This window comes from Suricata suricatta, chromosome 7 (assembly GCF_006229205.1).
Source record: "Suricata suricatta isolate VVHF042 chromosome 7, meerkat_22Aug2017_6uvM2_HiC, whole genome shotgun sequence".
NCBI classification, from domain to species: Eukaryota; Metazoa; Chordata; class Mammalia; order Carnivora; family Herpestidae; genus Suricata; species Suricata suricatta.
In genome coordinates this window covers 144204034-144215819 of record NC_043706.1, presented here as the reverse complement: position 1 = coordinate 144215819, position 11786 = coordinate 144204034, and the positions used below count along the sequence as shown (strand labels likewise).

Below are 11786 nucleotides of genomic sequence, written 5' to 3'. Positions count from 1 at the left end.
CCCGTCCCGCGCACCCGCCACCCCCGCGCACCCGCTACTCCCGCGCACCTGCCCCGCGCACCCGCCACTCCCGCGATGGGTCGCCGGCCCGTGCGAGGTCGAAACGTGATTTAGAGAAAGGGACTTAGCAAAACGATTTCAAGTTGGCCTCAAGATTGTAAATGACACCATGAACGTATGCGTGTGAATGTCCCAGTCGGCGTCGGCCGAGTCTGAGCACAGGAGCCCCGTGAGCCCGGCGCTCTGCGCCTCCCGCACGTCCTGACCCCTACCAACACTGGGGGCCCAAGGACCCCGGCTCCTCTCAGTGTGACCACAGGCACACACTGTCTGCCCCAGGGACACGGCAGGATGCAAGTAAGAATACACGTGGAGGTTGTAACCAGACGTTTCCCTTGCATTTAAGGAAAAGCTTGTTATTTTGAGATACAAACAACTAATAACTCTCCTAGTAGGTCTGGCGTGGAGTCAAATCTTAGGAAACGCCCCAGATGTGAAGACCCGCCGCTGACCCTTGGCCCCCCACTCCCGGAGTCTAGAATCCCCGGTTTGGAGGGGTCTGTGTCCCGGAGTGTGGAACCTCCTGGACAGCGATGGGCAGTTCCCGGGTGCCGGGCGGGCAAACGCTGTGGGTGTTTCCAGGCCCTCAGAGGAGCTTCTCAGACAGCAGTTCACTCACTGCCTTCCATTCTGGCTTTTCAGATCCGAGCAATCTTTCCAAAAACATGTCAAGGTGAAATGTAGGTGATTTTTCTTTGCTTTATCAAGCTGAACTTACTGGCCGATTGTAACAGCTCTCCGTCAGCAAGTCTTACTCTTAAGGAAAGAGACGGAGAGGAGAGGCCTTCCGCTGAGGAGGCCCGAACGCTTTAGATCGCCCAGAAGGGACGAGGTCATCAGGGGCAGGACGGCGCCCCGAGAAATAGCGACTGGAAGGTCATCCCTCAGGAACAGCTCTCGGACGGAGGAGATAAATCACTGCTGGCTCTCGGGGGCAGGACGCGGCGTCGGGGGGCTCCGGGGAGGCAGTGGGGAGCGGGCTCGGAGCCCGGGACCCTGGACCCCCGGGCCCCCCGCCGGCCGCCAGAGCAAACGGTCCAGGCTTCCCGAGTCACCGCGAGCAGCGTCCGTGTAAACGATGGGACAGGATGCACACGGAGACGGCAGCTCGGATGTCGTGTGCATTTTCCACAGTAGACACAGTGTTGTGACCCTCAAATCCACCCTTTTAATTCAAAGCACTAGAATCTACCCGAGGACTCTGAAACGCAACCCCCAGGCGGAAAGTCATGGGAACAAGGGCCCTGCTCTGCATCCCTCTCCGCCTCCCACCCACCACGGCCTGGGGTGGCCTCCGACAGTGACTCGTCACAGGAAAAGCCGGCGGAAGAGATCCCTTCCAAGACGTGGAGCAACTGGAAGCCTGGGAGGAACCCCGTTCCTGTGAGCCCCGCGGGGTCCCCGCTCCATTCCCGCCAGCCCCGCGGGGTCGCCCTTCCCCCATTCCCACCAGCCTGCAGGGTCCTCCGTGCTCCGCTCCCACCAGCGCCATGGGGTCCCCCCTCCGTTCCCACGAGCCTCGGGGCATCTGCCCGCTCCATTCCCGCCAGCCCCGCGGGGTCGCCCCTCCCCCATTCCCACCAGCTGGCAGGGTCCTCCGTGCTCCATTCCCGCCAGCCCCACGGGGTCCCCCCTCCGTTCCCGGGAGGCCCGCGCGGCCCTCCTGTGCTGACCATGCGTCGGATGCCTCGCAGCTGCACCAGCTTCTAGCCTGCGGGTGGCCAGGGCTCCCCGGCCCCTGACCCTGCCATCAGGTTCACGTACCTGCCGGAGGCGGGGTTGGACGCGGCGTGCACCATGTCCGTGGACAGCGCGTCCAGAATGCTCGTCAGAAACTCATTCTTTTTGGCACCAGGACAACCTAAAAAAAATAGTATGCACTTTTTCCTTCATATTTCACAGAACCCACAGAGTAAAAGCGATCTTTCTCTGTAGTGAAGAGAGATGTTTCTTTTCGGCAATCAGTATGCCGGGGCTTAGCATCGATGAGCTCGCGTCAACCCTCATTCAGCTCGCTGCAGTATGTGCGCTGACCTGGGGTCCTGATCACTGTGCGTGACGGCGCCAGCCCCTGCGGGACCGCTGCCCGGCTCTAAGACCAGGTGTTGATCAGAGTGGCGACCTCCGGGCACCGCTCCGCCGACGTGACCTAGAGCGCCCGCCCCTGGGGCCTGGAAGATCAGGACACGCGCCAGGTCCTGCAGGAGAGGGCGCGGCCGGCGGCCTGAACCCGGCTGACGGGCCCGGCGTGGGGCGAGGGGCGCGGGGCAGACGTGGTGCCGTGTGAGGGCCGAAGCGTCCGAGGCCAGCACGTTACGCAGCTAAATACACTCTGGTTTTCTCAGACTTCCTTCCGACGCCTGAGTTTGGGTTGTTACTACGCAAGAACACGCCAGCCACCTGCAGCAGGCGCCCACCCAGGCCGGTCCCACTCACTGAGCGCTCGGGTCCCGGCACAGGTGCCAGTCCTCACCGGGGAGGGCGGTTAGCGGTGAACAAGGCGTGTTACTCCCCTTTGACAGAACAGAGAAACCAGATTCTACTCAGAGGGAAAATGCACACCACTGGGAGAACGTTCTGGAGAAAACAACTACCGGTCCCCCGCATCCCAGAGCCAGTAAGCCTCGGGGTACCAGCGGGACGTGCTGAGGGCGAAGGCGCCACAGGCTCTGCGGAGAGGCCGGCGTGTTAGGTGCCGCTCAGCTCGGAGCAGCTTGTGGGAAGGACGGGTCTCTGTCCCGAGGGGAAGCCTGGCCTCGGGGGACGCACCCAGGTCGTTCTGTGCTGGTGACTTAAGTTTTTGTTTTCACGTTTACTTATTTTTGAGAGAGAGACAGCGTGAGCAGGGGAGGGGCAGAGAGAGAGGGAGACACAGAATCTGAAGCAGGTTCCAGGCTCCGAGCTGTCAGCACAGAGCCCGACACGGGGCTAGAACCCACGACTGGGGAGATCGTGACCTGAGCCAAAGTCAGACACTCAACTGACTGAGCCCCCCAGGCGCCCCTAAACTTCATTTTAAATAAAGAAAATAAAAAATGCATTCGTCTCACAAAGACAAAGCCACCAGACCCACAAGACTTCCTCCTGCACATCTGGTCCCACACCCTGGGTGACGTTAGCAGGGACCGCACACACACACACATACACGCACACACGCACATGCATAGGCACACAGACGCACCCACGCACGCATGCTCATGCTCACGAGCACACACACATTCATGCGCGCACATGCGGGTGTGCACACACATGCACGCAAGCACACACACACACAGGCACGCGTGCACACTGCTCACACTGCCGCACCGCTCCCGCGGACACCGGTGAGCCGGGGAAGGCACTGGGTCCAGCGGCTACAGCCACCTGCGTGGAGTCCACGTCCTGAGACCCTGCCCGAGCCGCAGGGCCACAGGGTCCTGACTGCCCCAGACCTGGGGAGCATGCGGTCGCCACTACGGGGGTAACACTGGGGAGACAGGACTGGGAGTGCCATCTGCATCGGGGGAAGTGGGTTTCAGCGCGAGGAGGGCTTGGGGTGCACGGTCCCACGGTCCCCCAAGTCGAGGGGCGGGTAGGACGGCAGGTCAGGTAGACTGGGGGAGGGGGCAGAGAAAGTGCCCGGCCTGGTGGCCTCCATGGCAGAGCTCGGGGGGCTACTTCTGAGAGGAGTCTCCTCCGGGAGTGGAGAGGAGGTCCCCACGCAGGTCACCTGTGACCAGGGGGTCGCTGGGTGACAGGGCTGCAGCTCGAAGCTGGTTCTGAGAAAAAAAAGGCAAATGAAAACTCACAATGAGGAGAAATCAGAAAAACACCAGAACCATTGAGCAAATCTTCCTTTCATGGAAGTGACAGACGTTCAAGGCTGGAAATGTCACCGTGCAATGGATCAGGTCTCAGAAATGTACCAAAGTAGCAACAGGCCTGAGACAAGGAGGGGCCCCCAGGCTCGGCCCCACCCCAGGCCCCGCCCCCAGACCACTGAGCTGTCCCCCAGACCGAGGGGGCTTCTCCCACTGGGAAGACAGAGTCGTCTCTCCGCAGGTGGGGCCGCTGATCCGTCTGCCTGCACCACGCAAGTGAGGTCCCCGGGGCTCGGGGCGATGCCGTGAAAACACCTGAGCACTAACCCCGGCCTGGGGCCACAGTGAGCACGCCGCCCTGGCCACGTCCCTGGTCTGCGGCGCAGCCTCGGCCGGGCTGGGCAGGGTGCTGTCTGCCCCGTGCCCTGGGGTCCCGGGAGCCTGGTTTGCACGGGGACACTTCACAAATCATTTCACTCGCTGAGTCTTAAGATGAATGCATTCTTCGCTTTCTATGAAATGTCCGTCTTTTAAAAAACAGAAACGTTTTGCACAGAAACCAGTTTCTTCTTTTCACTTTTTCTTTCAAATACAAACTGACGTGTCTTCAGGAGGCCGCCTCTCACACCCTAACGTCACCCTGTGCAGCCTGACTGGCCTTTGCCTCTGCGCCGCCACGCAGCCGCTCAGGGCCAGGACCGCCACCAGGAAGCAGAATGATGGCGCTTCCTCGGACACCGTCACCTGACCACATCCATGCTTTTGGACCCGTGTCGGCCAACAGGACACCGGGTGTGGGCTGAGCACGGACCAGCAGGGGACGCATGGGCTTCTGGGCCGGGGAACCGGACGGGGCCAGGCCTACCGAAGGCTCCCGCATTTTCAGGCACATTTTTGTGGGCGGGAAGCGTCATGGGCGCCGACGCTAACCAGCTTCCAAGCGTCGAACCGTGCCTGGCTTACAGTTCTGGCTGCCTGGCTTTGTGCTTATTATTCCAAAGGTATAGGAAACTGATGCAGGCGGTCATTTATAAAATTGCGAAATAAAGTTGTGCTTCTAAATCATATTTTATAGCATAAATGACCTTCATTTGATTGCAAACAGAGTTATCACTAACCTCTTCACAGAGAAAGAGTGAGCATTTCCAGCATCCGTGACCTTTGGTGATGATGACCTCTGTGGCCTTCCTGGTCGCTAATCGGCATGTGAGCCGTGCGGCCCCCCTGCCGTGTGGGGTCGGCGCCCTGAGGGGCTCTGGCGCTGCTGTGAACAGGAGGCGGGGCCACCGCGGGGCGGGTGGGGGGGTACGCTCCCGAGGGCGGCTGCAACCGTCCGACTCGGCCCTTCTGGAGGCTTCCTGGGGGGGGACGCGGTCCTGTCAGATGACAGCGGCAGGATCAAGGGCCTCCTGACTCAGAAATGAGTGACACAGATGTGACAGGGTGGCAGCCTTGACCCCTGTCCCCCGAGTCCTTCTGACGATGCTGTGAGTGCGTCATCCTTGCATCCCTCTCTGCTTGAAACACCCGGGGCGCTTTCCAGATCTTGAGCTACTGTCTGGAACATTCTGGAATTTGGAAGCCTCTCCGAGACAGGCACGGACTCCGTGCTCGCCCCACAGCCCCCCTTCCTGCGCCTCCTGCAGGGCGTCACCTTCCTCAGCAGAGGTCAAGTCCATGCAGACCAGGGCCATGTGTCTCTGTTCTCACAGCCCCCACGTCCACACCTCGGGGCATCTGTGCGGGGCCACTCAGCCAGGGACTCCGGCTCTGGCGGCTCTTTCCTGTCGTTTCTGAGACGTAGGGTTTGTCCTTACAAACAGGAAAGAAGACGGGGGCCAAAACCTCTGGGCGTGTCTGATGTGGTTTCTGAAGTTTTCAATCGTCAGCGGATGTCACGCACACACCACATCCTCGGTGTCCGGGTGAGGACCTGACGCGGCAAGCGTCCCGAAGTCCATCGCCCACGTCCCCTGCACCCGCTCATTCCCCAGGAGAACTGACGCACGAGGGAAAACTACCCAAAATAGGCAAACGCCACCGTTTCCGACCTACGTTCTCTGAAGAGCCCGGCTGCTCACAGACATGCTCGGAACAAGGGCGTGCAGCGCAGCCTGGCTGGGGCGGCCTCCGTTCCCAGGGACGACGGTGCCGAACGGCCGGCCCGGCAGGCCTCACTGTGAGCCACTTCCCACTTGAGCAAAGACCGGAAGACCACTCTTCGGGTGACAGAGGTCAGCAACCCTCCGCTTTGGGGTCAAGGTGTCAGAGGACTAGTCAGTGTCTAAGTGAGCTCTGGGAGGGGCCAGGGGACCCTGCCTTTGGCTTCCTCGTTTTCAAAGGTGCCTTTGCAGCGGCGCGGGTGGAGACGACACGCAGGCTCCGAGTACCAGCCTTGGAAAGAGCGTGCAAATGCAGATGGGCTGTAGCCGGCTCGTCAGGAGACTTTTAACCATGACTGACAACTATGGGGTCCGGACACTGCGTGGGCCCAAGTGCAGCAGGAGGCTTGCGCTGCGTGCGCGTGGCGGGCCACGGACCTCACAGCCCGAGCAAAGGACCAGCCGCCGCCCCTTCTCACCGCCCGCTGGTGCGGAGGAGCCTCCAGGCCGGGGAGCTGAGCGAGGGGACCAGAAACGAGACGTCGCTTCTATACTTGGCTTTTGGTTTTGTATTTAAAAACATGTTTTAGAAAGAGGGTGAGAGAGTGTGCACGCGTTGGGGAGGGGCGGAGCGAGGAGAGAGACCCACCCAGGCTCTACTCTGTCCGCACTGAGCCCACCGTGGGGCTCCAGCCCACGCTCTGGGATCACGACCTGAGCAAAACCCCGAGTCAGAGCTGACAGAGGCACTAAGGCGCCTCTGGTTTTGTCCTTCCCAAAACAGGACTTCACAAATAAGTTGTCCAGGATACAAAAGTCACCGACGTCTGGCACGGACACTAGGAAAAATCTGTTCTGGTGCGTGTGGCTAACTCTGCAGAAACGGATCTATAAGGAGGTACTATCAGAATGACCTGTGAACATGGGACATTCCTTCCCGTGTTCCTAAGTCATTAATTATGAACCAACTCAGCCAACCATTAATCAGCTGGGTGTCCCAGAGCCTCCTGTCACTCCAAGAACGCCTCTGGGGTATCTGAAGATTCTGGAAGGTCTGTTTTATTTCATATTTAGAAAGCATCGAGCCTGCAGATGCTAAGAGGGGAATGGTGTTCATGCATGACTTTTATGACTGTGATCTCTTGAGGCTGTGTGTGACCCAGAGTCCGCACTGGTGGCCAGAGAGCAGCTCTGTCCTGCTCCACCGTCATCGCTGACCCCCAGCAGCTACGAGCCTGCTGGGAAGGATTTCTGGTAAAGGGCGGAATCTTTGAAGAAAAGATTACACGTATCCCTTAGAGCCACAATCAGTGACTGTAACTGGAAATCTATCTTCCTTAGAAAAACCCTGACAGTACGTGAGCCATGAAAATGAAAAAGAAACCACATCGATTCTGTGTTCCCTGACTCAGCTCTTCCCACACACGTGCCTTATGGGTATTAACTGTGAGCCCGTAATTTATTCGTGAGCCTTGCTGCTCAAGGAGCTCACCCCCACCCCTGCTGGGTCTGTTCTCTGCCTACTCAGTCCTTCCCCATTTGTAGTAAAGTAGGTCGGGGCGCCTGGGCAGCTCAGTCAGCTAAGCGTCCAACTCCTGATCTTGACTCAGGTCAAGATCTTACAGGTCGTGAGATCCAGCCCCGTGTAGGGCTCTGTGCTGACAGTGTGGAGCCTCCTTGGGATGCTCTCCCTCTCCACCCCTGCCCTACTCTCTCTCTCTCTCTCTCTCTCTCTCTCTCTCTCAAAATAAATAAACTTTAAAAGAAAGCCGCTCAAAGCTCTTTTGTTCAGGAACGCTTCCTGCCTAGCGCGGCGAGCCTGACCCGCCTTCTCCTCCCTCTCCCGGGGGCCGGCAGCGGCGCACGCCCCGGGGCCTGGCCCCGAGCCCCACGCTCCGAGCGCTCACGCCCAGGGCTTCCCGGCTCGGTCTGGCTGGACAGCCTTGTGCTGAGTCTAAGAAAGGCAGCCGTGTGTGTCTGGATCCTTGCCACGCACGACCTGTGACGAGGAGGGCTGCTGACAGAAGCACCAAGCTGAAGACGAAGAAGAGGCTCTCCCCGCGAGGACCTTCTCCAGCTGCCTGACCGGAAGGCCCTGAGCAGTGAGGTTTCGGGGCACACTGACCCAGGCGCGGCCTGTTCCCTCCATGCACCGCCAGTCCCGGAAGTCTGCTGCCACCACGTCACCTGCCACTTTCAGGAGAACGAGCGTCAGCTTCACGGCCACCGGCAGCACCTGAGCAGGGCTTGCAAATGACCACATCGAGCATGAACGATGGTGGGCATTAGACGTGACCCCATAAAAACCCGGAACACCCCCTGACCTGATGCCTCCTCCGGCTCCACCTGCTAACCTGCCAGCCGCCCAGTGGGCAGAGCGTCTGTTTAGTAAAAGGTCTGAGCAAGCGCTTCCGCCTCCTGAAGACCCTCGGGGTCCCCAGGGCTGTGGCACCCACAGCACTGACCACAGACACACCCCCACAGGGTCCCCCTTTCAGAAAAGGCCAGAGGGGAATTTCCCAGATGACAAACACTGAACTAATTAACACCTGGGAAGCCAGCACTCATGGGGCCCATGCACCCCATGTGGGCCTGACCCCGTGTGAGCCTGACCCCGTGGAGGCTCCGGGCACAGAACCCAGAGCCTATAATTTTGAGAGGGAGAGGGAGAGGGAGAGAGAGAGAGAGAGAGAGAGAGAGAGAGAGAGAGACAGCATGAGCAGGGGAGGGTCAGAGAGAGAGAGGGAGACACAGACTCGGAAGCAGCTCCAGGCTCTGAGCTGTCAGCACGGAGCCCGACACGGGGCTCGAACCCATGAACCGAGAGATCTTGACCTGAGCTGAGGTCGGACGCCCCAGGCGCCTCGTCATCCTCACTCTTTTAAAATGTAATGAAATCAGACGATGAGGCCTACAGACTTTACATAAAGGACAGCGCAGAGGAGAAGTGGTGTGGGGTTTGTGGGTTCCCATGAGCATGGATTTACTACAGAACCACCCCCCCCCGAACGCTACGGTCTGCCCGGGGGCCTGCACTCTATCACGGTGAAGTGGGATTTTAAATGAATGAGAAGGAAATCAACATAGGGAAAAAGAAGGAGGATTAAGCAGGTTGGCAGGACGTAGACTTGGCTGACAGGCGGAAGGCACATGTGGGTGGATGGAGACACGCACTTGGGGGAAGGTCCCCCGGAGGAGCCAGGCGCGAGTCAGACCACGGGAGACAGCGCTGCTCGCTGATGCTGATGCTGGAACAGAGGGAAACGCTTCCCGGGCCTGGCGCACGGGCCCCGAGGTGAGGCTGGCCGTATGCGCGCCGATGTCCCCACAGAGGACGCAGCCTCCCAGGACCGCTTCTATGAGACACGCCCACTGCGATCCGAGGACCCCGCAAGCCCAGGCAGGGAGCTCTTCTGACGGCGGGATAATCGGATGGTCTGCACTCAGCCTGCTCCTCGCCCCAAGTTCCCCTGCAAGGGGGTCAGACCAGTGCATACTTCCTTCATGCACATTTTCTGTTTTCTCAGCGGTTGATAAATATCGAGCTGCTCCAGAGGCCGGGCCTGGACTGGATCTCTCTCTGCAGCCGCTTGACTGAGGAACTGTTTGCTTTGAGAATCACATCAGTTAGGCATCTAACCATAACACACGCTGGGTAATAGGATGTTCTTTACTTACAGAAGCAGCAAGTCAAGACCCTCCTCCAAGAGCAGTCTGGGGCCTGCTCAAAACCACAGAACTGGGCCATCAAGTTCATGCGTTTCCCGAGTCACATTCCGGCCTACGGGAGGCCGTGAGCAGGAGGAGCCAAACGTCTCCTTCAGCCGTCACCACAAGTCCTGGTAAAGGTGCTCGTTGCGGGGACCCCCTCGGGCAGGCAGGTTGTAAGACACGTTTAGGGAACAGAATGGGTTTGGATGTTATGTAAGTTCGCCAACTACACACCAGTAAATGGTAATGTTTCCTTTTAGAATGACTCGCACTTGTGGGGAAGAGCACTAGGTGTGATATGGAAACCAACCTGACAATAAACTATAAATAAAAAAATAAAACCTTAACTAAGAGACAAAAAAAAAAAAAAGAATGACTAGTCTATAGTCCTTCTTTGCGGGCACTAATTAGAGAGTAGGGACCATTGTCTTGTATGGCCCCAAACGGCGCAGACTGCCGGAGAACGCTGAGCCAGCGAAGGCGAAACCCAAGTGGCCACGAGCACGTTTGTGGAAATGTTATGGCCAAGACCTATTAACTGGGTCTATTCTGATTCTTTAATAGAACGTATATAAAAACGCAGCTGTGTCCCAGACGTCCCCGGGCCCCCACAGGCGCTCGGAGGCGTGCCTGCAGAAACCCTCGGACGGGGCCGGCTCTTTCTAACGAGGGGAAGTGGAGGCGAGGTAGGAGCTCGGACGTTCCGAGTCCTTCGCCGGAGCCCACACAGCGGCTGCCTCCACACCCGGGGGGACACAGCCCCAAGGACGCGGCCGGGCCGCCGGGCGCCAGGCGGGCTGTGCTGCCAGCGGCTGGCCTCCCCGACGCCGGGGGGAGTCCTCCCTCTAGAAGCTAGACGTGGTCTCCGGGCCAGTGTAAGGACGCGAGGACGCAGCTCTTCGCTGCGACATGTGCGCAGCCCTCGTCTCTGAGGCCCGTCTGCGTCTGAGTGGTTTCTCCAACTACCGGAGTCACAGACCCGAGTTTTCGTGTTCTTAGTGAGGCGGCTCTTGTCTTAATAACGCCCGCAGCACACGAAAGCCAGATGGAGGACGCCACCGTCCAAGAAGGTGTGTGGCAAGCTGGTGGAAGCGTCAACAAAGAATTCACTTCCTCCAAGGGCTGCTCGTCTTCCCCGCCGAGAAACCCAGAGCCTGTCTGTCTGTGTCCCGGGCCCACAAGCTGGCTCCGCTCACGCACAGGGGGACGGGCACCTCGGGGAGGGCAGGGCACTGGGCCTGCGGGGCCACATGGCTCTGCCGTGGGGGCCACGCAGGGCCCGGGTCTCACTCTGCCTTCGCTGTGTGCACACCCTCACACATTCACAAAGGAAAAGGAGGCTTTTCAGGAGGCAGGACACGAAACCAGGTGGCAGACTTAAGGCTGAGTAATTGCTTCCTACATTTGAGCCTGACTGTGTATGTTTAATAGGTAAAGAAAAAGAGCATGAAATTATAACCATGAAAGCAAACGTCATTATGAAAGGAAACTAAGAGCCTGATGACACAGATGAAAGCAGGACTTTCAGTCCAAGAGGTGCCCACACTGGCTGTGTTACCTCGTGCAAGTCACACAACCTCTCTGGATCTGGTCCTCACCTCAGAGCGGTGCCTGGACTGGCTGCCATGCAGGCCAACGTCCCCTCTAGCGCCACCAATCTCTCCTGGTGGAAACCTGAACGGGCGTAAGGGAAGGTGGGTCTCTGGGCCCATCGCTTCCCAAGACCATCCTTCCAGCAAAGCACTCATCAGAAGCCAGAGGCGGGGCAGGAGCCCGGCTCACGGGGTGCTCTGCCTTCTCGTGGCTGCGAGTCACAGCACTCTCCCCACCTCCAGAGGCAAAGCCCACACAGGAGCCCCAGGGAAGAGAAGTGGGAGGACGTGGGGAAACATTTGTAGTGACACTTTGGTAAATGGAGCCTCGTTCTAACTGGACACAGATGAAGTTTGTGGTGGTGATGGTGGTGGTGGTGGTGGTGATGGTGGTGGCGATGGTGGTGATGGTGGTGATGATGGTGGTGATGATTGTGATGGTGATGGTGGTGATGGTGTTGTTGGTGGTGATGGTGGTGATGGTGGTGGTGATGGTGGTGATGGTGGTGATAGTGATGATG

At 58.8% G+C, this 11786-nt stretch overlaps 1 protein-coding gene across 1 annotated transcript in view; it reads right to left on the bottom strand.

Moving 5' to 3' along the window:
- The window catches only part of SMOC2 (SPARC related modular calcium binding 2), a 101999-nt gene that overhangs the window by 7247 nt on the left and 82966 nt on the right, over window positions 1-11786 (bottom strand). The window contains exon 13 of the mRNA XM_029943275.1: window positions 1825-1921. Within this exon, the coding sequence (XP_029799135.1) occupies window positions 1825-1921 (97 nt within the window). The remainder of the gene's footprint in view (window positions 1-1824; window positions 1922-11786) is intronic.